Source organism: Schistocerca americana, chromosome 7 (genome assembly GCF_021461395.2).
Source record: "Schistocerca americana isolate TAMUIC-IGC-003095 chromosome 7, iqSchAmer2.1, whole genome shotgun sequence".
NCBI lineage: Eukaryota > Metazoa > Arthropoda > Insecta > Orthoptera > Acrididae > Schistocerca > Schistocerca americana.
This window is the reverse complement of record NC_060125.1, coordinates 287,181,722-287,202,652: the sequence shown is the minus strand read 5'-3', so window position 1 is coordinate 287,202,652 and position 20,931 is coordinate 287,181,722. Positions and strand designations below refer to the sequence as shown.

At 40.9% G+C, this 20,931-nt stretch overlaps 1 protein-coding gene across 1 annotated transcript in view; it reads left to right on the top strand.

Moving 5' to 3' along the window:
- The window catches only part of LOC124622463 (ubiquitin carboxyl-terminal hydrolase 3-like), an 80,266-nt gene extending 61,713 nt beyond the window's left edge, over positions 1–18,553 (top strand). The window contains exons 10-11 of the mRNA XM_047148166.1: positions 7,808–7,848; positions 18,044–18,553. Of these exons, the coding sequence (XP_047004122.1) occupies positions 7,808–7,848; positions 18,044–18,168 (166 nt within the window). The 3' untranslated portion in view covers positions 18,169–18,553. The remainder of the gene's footprint in view (positions 1–7,807; positions 7,849–18,043) is intronic.
- The last annotated feature ends 2,378 nt before the right edge of the window (positions 18,554–20,931 follow it).

Here is a 20,931-nt window from a genome sequence, read left to right as displayed (position 1 = left end):
ACCAACCACCTGAAAACAGCTTTCGCATCCCACAACTACCCTCCCGATCTGGTACAGAAGCAAATAACCGGAGCCACTTCCTCATCCCCTCAAACCCAGAACCTCTCACAGAAGAACCCCAAAAGTGCCCCACTTGTGACAGGATACTTCCCGGGACTGGATCACTCTCTGAATGTGGCTCTCCAGCAGGGATACGACTTCCTCAAATCCTGCCCCGAAATGAGATCCATCCTTCATGAAATCCTCCTCACTCCACCAAGAGTGTCTTTCCGCTGTCCACCTAACCTTCGTAACCTCTTGGTTCATCCCTATGAAATCCCCAAACCACCTTCCCTACCCTCTGGCTCCTACCCTTGTAACCGCCCCCGGTGTAGAACCTGTCCCATGCACCCTCCCACCACAACCTACTCCATTCCTGTAACCCGGAAGGTGTACACGATCAAAGGCAGAGCCACGTGTGAAAGCACCCACGTGATTTACCAACTGACCTGCCTACACTGTGACGCTTTCTATGTGGGAATGACCAGCAACAAACTGTCCATTCACATGAATGGACACAGACAGACAGTGTTTGTTGGTAATGAGGATCACCCTGTAGCTAAACATGCCTTGGTGCACAGCCAGCACATCTTGGCACAGTGTTACACCGTCCGGATTATCTGGATACTACCCACTAACATCAACCTATCAGAACTCCGGAGATGGGAACTCGTCCTTCAATATATCCTCTCTTCCCATTATCCACCAGGCCTCAACCTCCGCTAATTTCAAGTTGCCGCCACTCATACCTCACCTGTCATTCAACATCATCTTTGCCTCTGCACTTCCGCCTCGACTGACATCTCTGCCCAAACTCCTTGCCTTTAAATATGTCTGCTTGTGTCTGTATATATATATGTGTGTGTGTGTGTGTGTGTGTGTGTGTGTGTGTGTGTGTACCTGTCCTTTTTTCCCCCTAAGGTAAGTCTTTCCGCTCCCGGGATTGGAATGACTCCTTACCCTCTCCCTTAAAACCCACATCCTTTCGTCTTTCCCTCTCCTTCCCTCTTTCCTTACGAAGCAACCGTTGGTTGCGAAAGCTTGAAATTTTGTGTGTGTGTGTTTTTTTATTGTGTCTATCTACCAGCGCTTTCCTGTTTGGTAAGTCATGGAATCTTTGTTTTTAATATATTATTCATATGACTTTGAAATGCATCCCTGTAGGTTTCTGAACACATTTTAAGTTGATTTCTGAATGGCTCATAAGTTGATTATTGAATACGCTTATAGTGTACAAGTAACGCGAAAAATGTGTTGCATGAATACGTAACAACGCCTAACCGGAGAATAATCGTGAGATAACTAAACCTGTGCTTCTGGCAGGGTTTGTGAAGTTAATTGGCAAACAAATTTTGACAATAGCAGGAATAGCTAGAGAATTCTTGATGACAAGATTGTTAGGCGAGGAAGTAGAAGAAACAGGAACATCACACTGATTACGAAAGAATAAGACTATTCAAAATTTATATAAAAATTTTCTAATACTACTCTTCGATCTCTTGCTTGAGAAACTGGTGCGTGTGAATGAAATGTGAAACTATTTCCTAATATAAAGCTTTTCTCTTGTAGTAGACCTTACGGGCATATGATATTGGTACTTCGTGAATTATATTTTGTCGTGTTATAAAAATGACCATCTGTGCCAGAACAGCCTCGTTTATTTGATGTGTGTTACAAAATTGCTGCAATATTAGAAAGGCGTATTTTGTTTTATATAGCTGACAGTGACAAAATAGATGTAATCCGATCGAGAAACCACACCAGTCTTGGGTATTATTCGTATTAACAGCTTTTTCAATATTATATAACATTTTGAATTGAGTCGGGAGATGCTGAGGGAATTAGATTAGGAAATGAGACACTTAAAGTAGTAAAGGAGTTTTGCTATTTGGGGAGCAAAATAACTGATGATGGTCGAAGTAGAGAGGATATAAAATGTAGACTGGCAATGGCAAGGAAAGCGTTTCTGAAGAATAGAAATTTGTTAACATCGAGTATAGATTTAAGTGTCAGGAAGTCGTTTCTGAAAGTATATCAGGGTGTATACGACCCGGGACAACCAGGAGATCCAGGAAAAACCCGGGAATTTTTTCATCCGGGAGAAAACCGGGAAAAACCCGGGAATTTTTGTGAATTCCGGGAATTTTTCTTTGTTTTAGTTTTCAGTGAAATTTTTGTGAATTTGCCTGGTAAGAACCAATTCTCCAACAAATAATTTTACTGTACCCCGCTTCTGCAGAATAATACTGCAGCAACAAAACATGAACGAGAAAAAAAATAATGAAAATAAAACGTAAGTAGCACAGTAAATGCGCCATATACAACAGCAAAACATAGTGCTCATACAAGCGTCTGCCAACAGCAAAGTGTGTCAAAGGCTTTAGGAAGACTATGCAATGCCTCCTAACAACAAATTGCCTTCGATGAGCGTGACGTGACAGCTGTGTACATTAGACTCGTTTGAGTAATTGCGGGCGGGCTCTTGTGCATGCGCAGTTGTGTCACGTATGGGTAGTAACTTCACCCGCTTCTGCCTATGGATGTGTGGCTGGGTGGCGCTATCTACTATTGTCCCGGTTCAGAAATATCGTAGATACGGGGCTGATGCGCAGATAAATCTGAGCTGTAGTGGGGAGGTGGGTAGTCTCCGTGTAACCCGTGTTTACGTTTAGTGATTTTGCTGTTTCCTCTTCATTTATTGCCCTCACATTAAATGAAAACAAAACGGATTTCTGTGGTTTGGAGCTATCAAATGAATTAAAATACATTCGCATAATTACGGAAACTAAAATATGTTATTAGTTTCAGGTTTTATTTCCATCTTTCTGACAGTCAAGCATTAATCACCTTGCACAACAATGAACTTATTTTTGTCGGTTTGCTAAAGAGATTTGGCTTTTATTAATCTTTAGCGCTGAGGCAGTCAATTTATTTGAAATGAAGTGTTTCATTTCGCACTGTTGGCTAGTTTAAACTATTCGCTGCATTTCAAGTGCACATTTTCCATCTCCTAGCTCGCATGGTATTATGTCATAATAAAGAATCAAACATGAGATAATACAGTACTGGTAATCAAGAAAATTACCATCCGAAACTGGACATACGAATGTGTACATTCAGCCGAATTATGTATTTTAGTATGGTTCACGAAATTCCGATGCTCTTGAAGTATCCTCTGATGCCTTGTTTCTTTTGTAACATATTGCAGATCTTTTAATGTTTTACACGTACGAATGTAATAGCTTCCTGCGTCATCGTAGCTGCCCAAGAGCAGTGGCGCCTGTTACATGGCGCTCTCTGGCAACTGCTGAAACGAATCAGTTTCTAACAGGTCACGGGAAAATATGGTGGTTTGAAAAGCGTTACTTTCAAAGTAAATTTCCTTTAAATTATATTAAAAAACTAAAAACCCGCCTCGATTGTGTTGAAGGTTCTTAAATTTCCTTTTACATAAGATGAACTATGTGCGATAATGTATTATGAATTTCTTAAATCACAGAGCGTTTAACTCTCAATTAAAAATCAACTCTTTGAGTAAGACTATCTAGAAGAATTTCGAGCTCAGAAGATCAGACACTTACGTCGTTACTAAAAATTTTAGTAGTACACATTAGTGTGATATATCTCAAAGTGTAACACGCGCAAAAAGATCAACATTATATGTGGAAGCTTAGCTTCTCTTACAGCTTATTGATCTTAGAGATCACGATTATATGTAAAACCTTTGTTTTTCTTGTAGCAACACTATGTATATTAATTTAAACCATTAACTTTTCTTATTTGTGTGTTCGCACTACTTAAGAGTGATCTTGCTATTGGCTGACTACATCACGTGTCCTACACTGTCATCAGCTGTCGAGCTCACGTGACATGAACTATGACTGGCTTACAAAAGCATGTCGCAATCTTGATTGCAATTCCTTGGAAAGTGACATGGAGTGTTTGGCGGAATTCCCATTCATACCTTGGTAACACGAAAATATGCAGTGTACATGTTGCTGCACATCAAAGATCTTTCCAAAACGTGTCCCCCCCCTCCCACGAGTTTTGTTTTCATCGGCGTATAAAACCACAAACATTCAAATGACTGATAAGTTTTACAGTGCCGAGGAAAAGTATACAGTAACTTAGGAACACTGGAATAGTTTATTTTCACCCGGGAGAAAGTGTATTTTTAACCGGGAAATCCGGGAAAAATCCGGGAATTTTTTTTCTTTGTCCATGTATACACCCTGTATATGTATGGAGTGTAGCCATGTATGGAAGTGAAACATGGACGATAACTAGTTTGGACAAGAAGAGAATAGAAGATCTCGAAATGTGGTGCTACAGAAGAATGCTGAAGATTAGTTGGGTAGATCACATAACTAATGAGGAGGTATTGAATAGAATTGGGGAGAAGAGGAGTTTGTGGCACAACTTGACTAGAAGAAGGGATCGGTTGGTAGGAGATGTTCTGAGGCATCAAGGGATCACCAATTTGGTACTGGAGGGCAGCCCCAATGGGCTGTAAGCATCGTAATTTAATAGCGATCAACTACAGATGATGAATCATACAACAATGCCTAAGGTGTACATTTGACATTAAACAAACTGTACCACTCAGTGTGCATGGATGTACTGGTGTGATACTGTTAGTTACATAAGCCCATCCACCATGGCAAGATCATATTACATCAGATGGGAAAATCAGTTTTTAATTGTCCTGAGGCCAAAAACAGCATAAAAAATATCACTCACATTGGCTTTTAATTGTCCTGGGACCAAAAACCGCGTAAAAAGCATCAGTCAAAATCAGATCGGATTATTAATTTCCATGTGACTGGCACAAAACATTTTTAATATCCTGTCCACCATATTTTGCAACAAGTTGAAATTGAGAAACAGTAAGCTCCACAACTAATCGAAGTGTTCCGGGGTCACGTTCAGAATGTGTTGCGCAATGCGTGCCTTAAATGCAGCTAAGTTTGCAATCGGAACACTGAACACATCTTTCAGATAGGCCCACAGCCAGAAGTGACATGGATCAAGATCAGGTAATCAGGACGGCGAGACTATAGGGAAATGGCGGCTGATAATTCAAGCATTTCCAAAGGGCTGCTTCAGCAGCTGCTTAACTGGATGTGCGATGTGCGGAGGTGCACCATCTTGCATTAAAATGATACTGTCCACACTGTTGGAGAGCTGGAATGACGTGGCTGTGCAAAAGACACTCATAGCACTTACCAGTGACAATACAGGTAACAGGACCGGAAGCATCTGTCTCTTCGAAAAAATATCACCCTATGATAAATTATGCCATAAACCCACTCCACACAGGGACCTTTTCAGGATGAAGTGATACTGGTTGATTCACTTGTGGATTTTCCGTTGCCCATATTCGACAGTTCTGCGTATTGACATATTCTGTCAGATAGAAGTGGGCTCTGTCTGTCCACAAAATCTTCCACGGCCAATTATTGTCCACTTCCATGTGAGAAAGAAATTCTAAAGCAAAGGTCTCTCTTGCTGGGAGGTCAGCAGAAAGCAACTTCTGCACATGGGTAATTCCGAATGGATAGCAAAGGAGGATGTTTCGTAGGGTTTTACGCACCATGTTCACAGGTATGTCTAATGTTCAGGCAGTTCATCGTGTACTACACGTTTGCATACAACCACTTGTCTCCTCCTACTTTGCTGTGGCCAGTGCTTCCACTACATCTACATCTACATCTACATTGATACTCCGCAAGCCACCCAACGGTGTGTGGCGGAGGGCACTTTACGTGCCACTGTCATTACCTCCCTTTCCTGTTCCAGTCGCGTATGGTTCGCGGGAAGAACGACTGTCTGAAAGCCTCCGTGCGCGCTCTAATCTCTCTAATTTTACATTCGTGATCTCCTCGGGAGGTATAGGTAGGGGGAAGCAATATATTCGATACCTCATCCAGAAACGCACCCTCTCGAAACCTGGCGAGCAAGCTACACCGCGATGCAGAGCGCCTCTCTTGCAGAGTCTGCCACTTGAGTTTATTAAACATCTCCGTAACGCTATCACGGTTACCAAATAACCCGGTGACGAAACGCGCCGCTCTTCTTTGGATCTTTTCTATCTCCTCCGTCAACCCGACCTGGTACGGATCCCACACTGATGAGCAATACTCAAGTATAGGTCGAACGAGTGTTTTGTAAGCCACCTCCTTTGTTGATGGACTACATTTTCTAAGCACTCTCCCAATGAATCTCAACTTGGTACCCGCCTTACCAACAATTAATTTTATATTATCATTCCACTTCAAATCGTTCCGTACGCATACTCCCAGATATTTTACAGAAGTAACTGCTACCAGTGTTTGTTCCGCTATCATATAATCATACAATAAAGGATCCTTCTTTCTATGTATTCGCAATACATTACATTTGTCTATGTTAAGGGTCAGTTGCCACTCCCTGCACCAAGTGCCTATCCGCTGCAGATCTTCCTGTATTTCGCTACAATTTTCTAATGCAGCAACTTCTCTGTATACTACAGCATCATCCGCGAAAAGCCGCATGGAACTTCCGACACTATCTACTATCAATTCGTTTCCTCCATCTACCAGTTTGCACACCAAAAGAACCCATGTTTTTGAATTTCAGAATCATTTTCTTCAGACCCACAGCAGTCATTGGACCAAAGCCTTTTTTCAAACCCTTCAGTGCCCGGAACTTCAGCAGAGCGATACGTGCACAGTCATCATTCTTGTAATACAGCTTTACAAGCAGAATGCAGTCCTGCATTGAGACAGTCATGGCGAATGTCGCAACATGAAAGTAAAGTAGCATACCCGACGTGTTTATACCAACATCAGTGGGTTGTACACATGGCAGGTGTTTTCATTTACGTATTCTGACACATACAGCACCGTCTATTGATCAATTTTCACACTATTTTTTTGTTCTTCTGCCATATGTTTTCGCCCTTCTCCGATAATATTCCATTGTAATTTGACATCATTCTTACCAGTGATGTTTATTTCTAAAGCATTTTGAAAATTTAACCGTAATTATAATCACCCTGTACGTGAAAATCCTAGGTACTGGCGTCTTCAGTTCTGAAATGACATGTCACAGTGAATCTCAATATTTGGTACAGTTCAAAATGCGTACACAATGGGAAATGTTCAGTATATTGCATGGAAAAACTTATAGACAAAAGAAAGGTGCAATACTTACAGAACTGGCATTAATGCCTAAGGTAGCGTATGTTGATGCTGATTAAGAACTCACTTGCAAAAAAGGAGTTAGGAGTTATATTGGAAAATGCTTGACATTTCTTACTTCTATAACCTTTTTTTAGAGAGAGTGAAAACATGCAAACCATCCTACGTGTGTGTTTCTTGTTAACTTGTTAAGAGCTGAGGGCAGTGTTATAGGAATGCTCTTACGTGTGAAATACTACAAATATTTGGAGTGTGAATGTGTGTCTAACACATATAAGGAAAGAGAATGTGGAAGCAAAGACAGAATAACATAAAACAGTTAGCAAAAGAAAGAAGAATTAAATAAAGTAATAGAGCCAGCATAAATGAAAGTTATTGTGTGTTGTAATTTAGAAAAAGATGAGGGTGATTACTAATAAGTTGCAGCTATTTTTACATAGATCGAGTAATAACAGGAGCTGAATTTTACAGATACTTCTGACTATTTATATAATAATCTCTGAGATTTCTGCTGTTGAAGATTTGTTTTAGAGTTTCTGCTAATTGTAAATAGAATTGTTCACCTACATAATGTGTTTTCATTTCAGTGCTGGCTCTGGTCACTACACGGCATTTGCAGTCAATGACGGTAAGCACATTTACTGTTAATATACTGAATTACCCTTTTTTTCTTATGTCTCACATTTTATTATTGCTAATGGGTTAGCAAGATTTTTGCAGTAAATTAAAAAGATTAATTGGACTGAACGGTCAGTCAACTATAATTTAAATACTAGTTACATTTATTTGTCTACCTGTGTATGCTAATAAAATTGTGGCCTATAAACTTAAATATACATTTCATACTAATGTGAAGAAATTGTGGCTTCTTGCCATGTCAGCCTTTCAAGATTTCCACATGCACTATTTTATCAGTGTACCAAAACTGCTTCAGTCCTTAACATACAGGGTGACACAGAGTAACGGGAATGTTGAAATGGGTAGTGGCAGCCATGGGCAGGTGGCACCACTGCGAATTTGTGACAGTTAGTGAGTAAACAGTCCGCCGTTTCAGTAATTATGGATCAGTGGAATGGACAACAGTATGCGTTAGCCATAAAAATGTTTTATAAAATGTTGGTGCAGAGGAGTTTCGACATTTTTATAATTCAGGATGGTGCTGTTCATCATGATGCCGTTCCATCGAAACACGCGATAAAATGTTGAATTAATAACTTCGTAATAACTTTGAAGAGACTGGATCTGCCGTCAAGAAGAAACCAATAGGACGACCAAGAAGTGTGTGTTCTCCAGCAAACTTTGATGTTGTATGCGAACCTTTCTTAAGGAGTCCATGGTGTTCAGTTCGTAAGCAAGCAGCAGTGGTTGGAATGTCCTAGGAGAGTGTTCACAGAATTCATCATCTTGATTTAAAATTTCTTCCATACAAACTACAGATGGTGCGACAATTGAAGGACAACAATTACTGGTTACGATTAGGATTCTGTCAACAAATGATAACAAAAATAAACAATGACTATGAATTTCTAAACAAGTTGTGGATGTCAGATGAGGGCACATTTTCATCTCACAGGTTATGTGAATAAACGGAACTACCGTTACTGAGGCAAACACAAATCCTAATGACATTCATGAGCGCCATTCACACGCTAGTAAAGTGGCAGTATGGTGTGATGTTTCATTACATGGGATTGTCGGATTGTATTTTTTCACAAATGAACAGGGAAACTCAATAACTGTCAATGACAGTCGTTACGTGGAGACATTACAAACTTTTGTTACACCTACATTGAACAACTTCCCAAACATTCAAGAAGCCTGGTTTCAGCAGGACCAAGTGACATCGCAAACTGCACAGCAATCAGTGGCATATTTCCAAGAATTGGATGGCAACTGTGTGATCTCACGATTCGGTAACATTCCCTGGCCCATTAGATCGCCACATTTATCTGTTTGTGATTTTTTTTTTTTTTTTCTTGTGGGGCTACCTCAGGAGCAAAGCCTACATGACTCGACCAAGAATCCTGGATGAGTGAAAACAGAGAATTCGGGATGCAGTTCACAATATCCCAGCTGAGATGTTGCAGCGGTCAATTAGGAATCTCAACAGCAGAGTTCACGAATGTATTCATACAGGGCGACACCATGTAAAAGATGTAATTTTTAAAAATTATAAATGACATCAATGCTTCATAAATGGCTAAGTTGTAAGGTTTCAATTACTATGAATGCAATTTCTTTCCTTCATCACTTCTAGTTTTATTGGATTGTGGAAATGTTCCTGTTTCTCTGTGTCACCCTGTATAAACATGGCAGCAAGAAACGGTTTCTTAAATTCGGTTTTTGTCTTTCAGAAGTTGTGTTGCATGTGAACATAGTGATAGTTCTAACTTTGAGCTTTAGGTAGCCAGCAATCATACCTTCCTTCTTGTAAGATAATAGATCCCATGGCTGAGTCCTTCTTTGAGTTATACCATGTGTATTGAGACCATTAAGCCATTGACAATCAACAAGGCTCCAATCATGCCAGTACATACTTACATTCATCCACTTTCTATTTCGCAGACATGTTCTTGCACCAACATTGAGCTTCACCAGGTTATGTTCAACAGACCTACAGCCAAAAATACATTACATTTTCTATATTTACATGCGGAAAATGCAGCAGTTTCAAACTATATCAAGTAAAATAGTTCATCTGAATACAATTTGCTATGTAACAGCAGTTATTAGGTAACCACATGTTGTGGCAGAATTCACGTCTACATTCTCTTTATCACAAAATTTGAGTTTTTTAGTTGCCAACTATACAGTGTCCAGAAATCAGCTGTTCTGATTTAGTCAGCACAGCGGCTGATTTTCTTCGGTCAAATGTTTGAGATAGATAACTTCCTGGTTGCAAATAACATGGTATGTGGGACAACCACAGCTGCAGTAATGTATTTCAAGTAATAAAAAAAATGCAACAACTGCCAGAAATGGATTTACTAATCCCATAATCGTAACTAGTTCACTGACCATCATGACATCTGCAGGTGGAAAAACAGGTGAACCTGAATTGTAATTAGATCTCCATGAGGGTAAATAATAGACTGCCCATCATCCTGCTTGAAATTAGCATACAAAAAAAAAATGCACTTGTCATCCATAAAATGACAGAGGGCGTGAGGTACGACAAAACCCAGCAAGGCGGAGTGAGGACACCCCAGGTGAAATGTCCAGGACATCAGCACAACACATCTTGCCTCGTGGTCGTCATTTTATGACTTGTGGGTGTATTTTTTTTTTATACGTCTCTTTCGAGCAGTCAGATAGGTGACATCTATTATTTACCATCAAGGAAATCTAATCACAATTTGAGGTTCATCCACTTTTCACATGAAGATGTGACTTCATAGTCATTAAACTAGGTATGATTGAGTGATTAATAAATCAGATTATGGGAGCTGTTCCAGTTTCATATGTATGAGATCGGATGGAGCCAACTGAATTGTTGCACCAGGAATATCAGATGTATAAATCAGGGTTTCTCAAGAACAGCCTTAACTTTTTTCTGGCCATTTTTATTTTTATTTCCTCAGTATTTATGTTAACCTTCTGTATGGTATATAACTATCTATTACAATCTTAGTTGTGCACTTGTAATTCTTTCAGTGCCTGCCGTCATGCCTACTTGATGAGGATTCCAAATACTGAAGCAATACTGTGTCATTCAGATATGCCCTTGCTTGTACTCATTGGCATGTTTGCTGCCTTTCTTATTGCCATGGTGTATTACATGCAAAATACTTAAATGATGTGACTGGCTCCTGAAGTTCACCAAAAATCTAATGTTATTTGTTTGTTTCTGTTTGCTATGAACATTTTCTTGCATTCATGTGTCCAGAGAGCATCCGTTCAGTAACACAAGAGGAAATAATGTTCAGATCATTCATTTCATGGTAGTCATCCAGTGATCATACATTTCTGTAGTTTGGCTGCATAGTGAGCAAATAATTTGAGAATTTTTACAGTTTGGCATTGTGTCAAAATGATACTAACAATGGAAAGTCCAGGTCGGAACATTGGCAATTCTACATCTACACCTACGTGATTACTCTGCAATTCACATTTAAGTGCTTGGCAGAGGGTTCATCGAACCACAATCATACTATCTCTGTACCATTCCACTCCCAAACAGCGCGCGGGAAAAACTAACACCTAAACCTTTCTGTTCAAGCTCTGATTTCTCTTATTTTATTTTGATGATCATTCCTACCTATGTCGGTTGGGCTCCACAAAATATTTTCGCATTCGGAAGTTAATGACTTATATCCCAACTCGCGTATCATATCTGCCACACTCTCTCCCCTATTATGTGATAATACAAAACGAGCTGCCCTTTTTTGCACCCTTTCGATGTCCTCCGTCAATCCCACCTGGTAAGGATCCCACACTGCGCAGAAGTAGTCTAACAGAGGACGAATGAGTGTAGTGTAAGCTGTCTCTTTAGTGGACTTGTTGAATCTTCTAAATGTCCTGACAATGAAACGCAACCTTCGGCTCGCCTTTCCCACAATATTATCTATGTGGTCTTTCCAACTGAAGTTGTTTGTAATTCTTACACCCAGGTACTTAGTTGAATTGACAGCCTTGAGAATTGTATTATTTATCGAGTAATCGAATTCCAATGGATTTCTTTTGTAACTCATGTGGATCACCTCACACTTTTCGTTATTTAGCGTCAACTGCCACCTGCCACACCATACAGCGATCTTTTCTAAATCGCTTTGCAACTGATACTGGTCTTCGGATGACCTTACTAGACGGTAAATTACAGCATCATCTGCGAACAACCTAAGAGAACTGCTCAGATTGTCACCCAGGCCATTTATATAGATCAGGAAGAGCAGAGGTCCCAGGACGCTTCCCTGGGGAACACCTGATATCACTTCAGTTTTACTTGATGATTTGCCGTCTATTACTACAAACTGCGACCTTCCTGACAGGAAATCACGAATCCAGTCGCACAACTGAGACGATACCCCATAGGCCCACAGCTTGATTAGAAGTCGCTTGTGAGGAACGGTGTCAAAAGCTTTCCGGAAATATAGAAATACGGAATCAACTTGAGATCCCCTGTCGATAGCGGCCATTACTTCGTGTGAATAAAGAGCTAGCTGCGTTGCACAAGAACGATGTTTTCTGAAACTATGCTGATTACGTATCAATAGATCGTTCCCTTCGAGGTGATTGATAATGTTTGAATACAGTATATGCTCCAAAACCCTACTGCAAACCGATGTCAATAATATAGGTCTGTAGTTCGATGGATTACTCCTACTACGCTTCTTGAACACTGGTGTGATCTGCGCAATTTTCCAATCTGTAGGTACAGATCTGTCGGTGAGCGAGCGGTTGTATATGATTGCTAAGTAGGGAGCTATTGTATCAGCGTAATCTGAAAGGACCCTAATCGGTATACAATCTGGACCTGAAGACTTGCCCGTATCAAGCGATTTGAGTTGCTTCGCAACCCCTAAGGTATCTACTTCTAAGAAACTCATGCTAGCAGCTGTTCGTGTTTCAAATTCCGGAATATTCCATTCGTCCTCCCTGGTGAAGGAATTTTGGAAAACTGCGTTCAATAACTCCGCTTTAGCGGCACAGTCGTCGGTAACAGTACCATGGGCACTGCGCAGCGAAGGTATTGACTGCGTCTTGCCGCTTGTGTACTTTACATACGACCAGAATTTCTTCGATTTTCTACCAAATTTTGAGACAATGTTTCGTTGTGGAACCTATTAAAGGCATCTCGCATTGAAGTCCGTGCCAAATTTCGCACGTCTGTAATTTGTAGCCAATCTTCGGGATTTTGCGTTATTCTGAACTTTGCATGCTTTTTCCGTTGCCTCTGCAACAGCGTTCAGACCTGTTTTGTGTACCATGGGGGATCAGTTCCATCTCTTACCAATTTATGAGGTATGAATCTCTCAATTGCTGTTGCTACTATATCTTTGAATTTGAGCCACATCTCGTCTACATTTGCAGTGTCAGTTCGGAAGGAATGGAGATCGTCTCTTAGGAAGGCTTCTAGTGACACTTTATCTGCTTTTTTAAATAAAATTATTTTGTATTTGTTTCTGGTGGATTTGGAAGAAACGGTATTGAGCCTAGCTACAATGACCTTGTGATCACTAATCCCTGTATCAGTCATGATGCTCTCTATTAGCTCTGGATTGTTTGTGGCTAAGAGGTTAAGTGTGTTTTCGCAACCATTTACAATTCGCGTGGGTTCGTGGACTAACTGCTCGAAATAATTTTGGAGAAAGCATTTAGGACAATCTCGGAAGATGTTTTCTGCCTGCCACCGGTTTTGAACAAGTATTTTTGCCAATATATCGAGGGAAGGTTGAAGTCCCCACCAACTATAACCGTATGAATGGGGTATTTATTTGTTACGAGACTCAAATTTTCTCTGAACTGTTCAGTAACTATATCGTCGGAGTCTGGGGGTCGGTAGAAGGAGCCAATTATTAACTTAGTTCGGCTGTTAAGTATAACCTCCACCCGTACCAATTCGCACGGAATATCTACTTCGACTTCACTACAAGATAAACCACTACTGACAGACACAAACATTCCACCACCAAATCTGCCTAATCTATCTTTCCTGAACACCGTCTGAGACTTCATAAAAATTTCTGCAGAACTTATTTCAGGCTTTAGCCAGCTTTCTGTACCTATAACGATTTCAGCTTCTGTGCTTTCTATTAGCGCTTGAAGCTCAGGGAATTTCCCAGCACAACTGCAACAATTTACAACTACAATTCCGACTGTTGCTTGATCCAGGCACGTCCTGTATTTGCCATGCACCCTTTGAGATTGCAGCCCACCCTGTACTTTCCTGAGGCCTTCTAACCTAAAAAACCGCGTAGTCCACGCCACACGGCCTCCGCTACCCGTGTAGCCTCCAGCTGAGTGTAGTGAACTCCTGACCTATTCAGCGGAACCCGAAACCCCACCACCCTGTGGCGCAAGTCAAGGAATCTGCAGCCAACACGGTCGCAAAACCGTCTGAGCCTCTGATTCAGACCCTCCACCTGGCTCTGCACCAAAGGTCCGCAGTCGGTTCTGTCAATGATGCTGCGGATGGTGAGCTCTGCCTTCATCTCGTAAGCAAGACCGGCAGCTTTCACCAAATCAGATAGCCGCTGGAATCCAGAGAGAATTTCCTCAGATCCAAAGCGACACACGTCATTAGTGCCGAAATGTGCCACCGCCTGCAGCTGGCTGCCCCCTATGCTCTTCATGGCATCCGGAAGAACCCTTTCTACATCAGGAATGACTCCACCTGGAGCCTTGGAACGATCTCCCAATCAACCACAGACAAGGGCTCAGCCCCACTGCGGGCAGCAACCGGGGTAACCACAGCGGCAGACCAATCTGAGGACAGACGGGACGAGTTTGACATCCTCGTGATACCCAAGTCCGACTCCCCACAGTGGTGCCCATTGGCAACAGCCTCAGGCTGCGCGACCGAGGTCAGCACGGCCTGCAGCTGTGAGCGAAAGGATGCCAACTCAGCCCTCATCTGAACACAGCAATCACAGTCCCTGTCCATTCGAATTGATGTTGAACAACAGTTACTGAAACACGAGTCCGTGCCTAAATAACGCAAGGGAAACACGCAAAGAATGTATGAACTAACCTGTACAAATGCCTAACAACTGCGCTACAATCTGCCTGAATTTACGATTACAGTAACTAAAACTCGAAATTACACCTCCTATACGAAACTATGTAACAGATAAGTGAGCTAGGAGTATGCGACTAGCTGCTGGCAGCTGCTTATCCAATGGCGGCAGGGAGCACACTGGCTGTGACCCACCGACACTGGCCGTTCAAAACAAAAACAGAAGGCAAACGACTACGTGAATATACACTATTCAGGTACTAAAACGCGATGCTACAACTCTCAAATACTGTAATACGCCAGAAATTTTTGAATTAAACAATGCAAGTACCCAAAAACACGCAAAGAAATTAAGAATTAAACTATGTAACAAATAAGTAAGCTGGGAGTATACGACTTGGCTCTCACCATATTCTACTGCCTCTTTGTTGCACTGCCAGAGGTGTTGCCTAACAAGGAGAATTGATACAAGCAGGGGAAATGTGCCACCATAGACACATATGACATCAAGATAAATGGAATTCCTACAGGAGGATGCTTTCTCCCCAAAAATTGCCACAGGCGAGAAACACCAAGGCCATGACCAAAACAAGAGCTTGAGACACATAGCTGCAGCTGGTAGTTCAGACCACTGGTCGTTCCGGTTCACCATACCCAGCTGTTTGCTTGCCCTTGTCGTACTGGCTCTCACCATGTTCCACTGCCTCCTTGTTGCACTGCCAGAGGTGTTGCTTAACAAGGAGAATTGATACACGCAGGGGAAATGTGCCACCATAGACACATACGACTATGGAAGGCAGGCAAGAATCAATAAGGAGCCATTGCCATGGCTCAGCAGCACTGTGGTCTCTGATTTAGTTACTTCTGACCCAGCAGTATTAAAATATCTCTTCCGTGTAGGTTGTGGGTTAGTAGCTAGAGGCAACTCACGTGTAATAAGTGCATAGTTTTCACAGTCAGTACTAGGCAAATGAAAGTAACATTATTACGACTGTTGTGATAAGAGGATTTGAGTACTACAGGTTGTCTATGAATAATTCTAAGAGTTAGGTGTCTAAGCCTGGAGACCAACAGAAACCAGATTTGTAATTAATTGTGTCCATCAGTCCTGGTAACTGTTGGTGTACAAGGATAAGTCAGTTATTATCCACAAAGTAGTTATAAAATGTTCTTTTAATCAAATAGGAAACTTACATCATTTTTTAACATAGTCTCCTTGTGTTTCAAAGCACTTGGTCCATTGTTGTACAAGCTTCCTGATGCCCTCATAAAAGAAGGTTCTCGTTTGAGCTGTGAGCCAGGAATGCATCGCTTCTTTCATTGCTTCATCTGAGGCAAATCGACGCCCCCTTAATGCTTGTTTGAGTGGATCAAACAAGTGATAGTCAGAATGGGCTAGATTGGGACTATATGGAGGATGATACAATACTTAAAATTTGAGTTTTTGGAGCATTTCAGCAATGTGGACAGCAGTATGCGGACGGGCATCGTCGTGCAACAACACAACACCTTTTGACAGCAATCCTCGGTGTTTGCTTCGAATTGTGGCCTTAGCTTGGCAGTAAGCATCTCACTGTAATTTACACTGTTCATTGTTGTACCCCTTTCCCCATAATGTTCTAGTACTGGACCTTGTGTGTCCTAAAAAACCGTAAGCATCAGTTTTCCTGCAGACAGTTGGGTCTTGAACTTTTTTTTGCACAGCGAATTTGGACATTTCCGTTGCATACTCTCCCGTTTACTCTTCCATTCCATACTCTCCCGTTTACTCTCCAGGTCATAATGATGGATCCATGTTTCGTCACCAGTAATGATTCTGTCTAAGTAGTTGTCCCCTTCATTACCATACTGATCCAAATGGTTTTTGCAGATGTCTAAGCGTGTTTGTTTACGTAGTTGTGTGAGTTGTTTTGGTACCCATCTTGCACAACCTTTATGAAACCCAGTTCTGTTGTGGATGATTTCGTAGGCAGAACCGTGACTAATTTGCAGACGATGTGCCACTTTGTCAATAGTTAATCATCTGTGTAAGAGAATCAGTTCACGTGAGCACTCAATGGTTTCTTCATTTGTGTAAGTTTCGGTCATCCGGCTCCTTCATCGTGCATAATACTTGTGCGACCATTTTGGAATTTTTCAATCCATTCGTAGATACTCCATTGTGGCAAAACACTGTTCTCGTACTGTACCGAAAGTCTTCGATGAATTTCTGCCCCTGATACGCCTTCCAGCCACAAAAAAATGGATCACTGAACGTCGTTCTTCTTTGGTGCAAATGGACGGTGGAGCAGCCATGATTAACAGCATGGCAGCGATAACAAAACTAACCCAGCAGCTTGAAAATTGCAAAGATATAACAACAAATAAACAAGGCATGCATCATCAATGTAAAACAACAGTACTACCAAAATAATAAAAAATATAACTAAATTGTGGATAATAATTGACTTAACCCTTGATCAGGTGCACAAGTGAATTTTCAGAAGTTCAACATAATTTTAAGACTAGACTTTCATTGGATTTGAGATGAGATGTATATGTCACTAAAAGTACTTCTTACAGTTAGTTGAGTTGATTGGCTTTTCACTTCCAGAACAATATTTATCCTCATCCTTACTTGCCACTGTTTCTACCGCAATTCAGCCAAATTGCCAGTGTTATTATCCAGACTGACAAAACTGTTACACATACTAACACTTTTGTCGGGAAGTTCATTCCAAATTCAAGTAAACTGCTCTGAAGCAAAGCTATGCAAATTACTGCTTCATGCATTTAAGGCATTTCCTCAGAGGTGAACGATCATTTAGAGGTGAAATACACTATTTGTGTGTGTGAAGATATGTTTACATCAGTTCGTCAGAAAACTAAATTCACTCCCAAGTTGATAATAGACCAGTATGCTTTTTGTATCAGTCAACAGGCTCCTGCTTTAATACTGGTCACCAAGTGTGTGGCACATTACTATACACTCAGGCTCCTTGCCCGAAAGGTTAACAGTGATAAATAAAAAAGTTTTTGTGGTTATATCATTCTAATGCGTTAGTTGGAGAGCAGCATTGTATAAAAAATTACTGTTTTGATCCTTTTGTGTCTTTTACTTCGGTATATAATGAGTTGAGAATCACCATGAATTTTTTTTTGTTCACAGGACAGTGGTTCCATTTCAACGATAGTACAGTGAGGCCAACAGAATGTGGTGTTGTCGCAAAGTGCAAACCTTATATATTATTTTATATTAGGCGGGAATTCAGGCTGCCCACTGTGAGCACGTGACAAAATGCTATTCAGAAGCTGCTTGGCTGTCAGTAACCTCCTCCTTTGCAGTAAATATCTTGGATTGTCTGTGAAAAGTATTATCCTGGAAACCATATCGGCATACAGTACAAGAAGTGTTGCTTTTTCTGTTTTATTTTGTGAAATGATGCTCTTTAAGAAAGAGCTTCATTGTGCCTAAGTTATGAGAGCTTTATTATGGCTCAGATATTCTGTATAAACATTCCTGTGTATCTAACTTCAATGTATTTATTTGTTAATGATGTATAAATGTGTGTGGAATCTGAGGCTGTAAATGACTAAAGACTGATAAGAATTTTTAGAATACTCTGCCTATTACTCTTCAGATGTTGCAGGAAAATACACTTGCAGAAAACATTCGTAATTGAAACTACTTATTTCTCATTGTGATTGTATCTTAGGTGTCATTATTTAAAAGTTCAGTCTTTATTGTTCTGCAGATTTCATTGTATGCTCCTGATTGTCATCCCATCAAATATGTATATTTAAGTGTACACTGAATTTCTAAAAGTAATTATGTACTTATTTGAAGAGGGATTTACGTAGTTGTGAAGTATTTTTGATGTATGTTCTGTGACGATGGTATTTAGCCCATTTGAATTTTTTTCTGGAGTTTCACACTCCTGTTTACACCTATACAGTATGTACCTGTAAATTTTCAATTCCTTCTTTGTAAAAAGTTAAAGAACATTATTTATTTGGGTCTTTGAACACACCAAAAGGAATTGACTGTTTTAGTTTTAAAAAGCTATTTTAAAGAAATGTGATATTAAACCATCAGTCATAAAACTGAGGCTATTTTTAATCATATTAAATGTTCATCATACTGACCATAAAATAAATTCCAAACAATGTTTCAGTTTTTACCATATATGTGTGTATATATGTAGGTAGGTAGGTAGGTAGGTAGTTAGGAGTCTCTAGTTTTATGGCCACAAACTTCTTTCAGAATAAAAAGAACAAGTTAAGGCAGAAGAGATGAATGAGTGAAATTACTGGAAAATAATCACAGCAGGCTGGTGAATGGAAAACTGGTGTCTACAAGGCATCTGCCCATAACTAATTGTACATAGTGAAAAATAAAAGCAAAAGCAGTTGATTAGTTTTTTGTGATAGAATTCAGTAATTATTCGTTTTGTTTTGCTTAAATTTTCTGTCACTCTAGTTTGTGTTCACTTTTTATTGCTTACACAAATTTACCGGGTGACGTGATAGCCTTGGATTTGGTGATGCAGGGGGGGGGGGGGGGGGGGGGTGAATATTTTCTCTTCAATAAAGGTAGTGTAGCTTACTCTATACCCATCTACTGTAGAGTGGACTCCTGAGGATAAAGTGATAGCAGGTGTGTGTAATGTCCTATCCAGTGATTCCATCGATGCTTGTTGCAGAGTGTAAAACTGTTTGCAGCCACATAGGATGTTGATGACAATGTCCTGTATCTCTGTATTTGTTCTAAATCGGCTTAGAATTGCTAAATATTTGACAAATGGAAAAGACTTATTTAGTACAAGATGGGGCAGAGGAGAGACAGTTTTGAAACGCAAATCGCAGACATAAATCAAAACCAACAAATGTTAAATAGGAGCTGAAGGTACATCCAAACTGTTTCCACCCACCATAGAAATACACAGAATTATGTACACTGCTGGCCATTAAAATTGCTACATCACAAAGATGACGTGCTACAGACGCGAAATTTAACTGACAGGAAGAAGATGCTGTGATACGCAAATGATTAGCTTTTCAGAGCATTCACACAAGGTTGACGCTGATGGCGACACCTACAACATGCTAATATGAGGAACGTTTCCAACCGATTTCTCATACACAAACGGCGTTGCCTGGTGAAACAATGTTGTGATGCCTCGTGTAAGGAGGAGAAATGCGTACCATAATGTTTCCGACTTTGATAAAGGTCGGATTGTAGCCCCAACAGATGGGGACGTTTGCAAGACGACAATCATATGCACGAACAGTTCGACGACGTTCGCAACAGCATAGACTATCAGCTCGGAGACCATGGCTGCGGTTACCCTTGACGCTGCATCACAGACAGGAGCGCCTGCGATGGTGTACTCAATGACGAACCTGGGTGCACGAATGGCAAAACATTATTTTCTCAGATGAATCCAGGTTCTGTTCACAGCGTCTTGATGGTCGCATCCGTGTTTGGCGACATCGCAGTGAACGCACATTGGAAGCGAGTATTCGTCATCGCCATACTGGCGTATCACCCGGCATGATGGTATGGGATGCCATTGGTTACACGTCTCGGTCACCTCTTGTTCTCATTGACGGCACTTTGAACAGTGGACGTTACATTCAGATGTGTTAAGACTCGTGGCTCTACCCTTCATTCGATCCCTGCCAAACCCTACATATCAGCAGGATAATGCACGACCGCATGTTGCAGGTCCTGTACGGGCCTTTCTGGATACAAAAAATGTTCGACTGCTGCCCTGTCCAGCACATTCTCCAGATCTCTCACCAATTGAAAACGTCTGGTCAATTGTGGCCGAGCAACTGGCTCGTCACAATACGCCAGTCACTACTCTTGATGAACTGTGGTGTGGTATCGTGTTGAAGCTGCATGGGCAGCTGTACCTGTACACGCCATCCAAGCTCTGTTTAATTCAATGCCCAGTCGTATCAAGGCTGTTATTACGGCCAGAGGTGGTTGTTCTGGGTAATGATTTCTCAGGATCTATGCACCCAAATTGCGTGAAAATGTAATCAGATGTC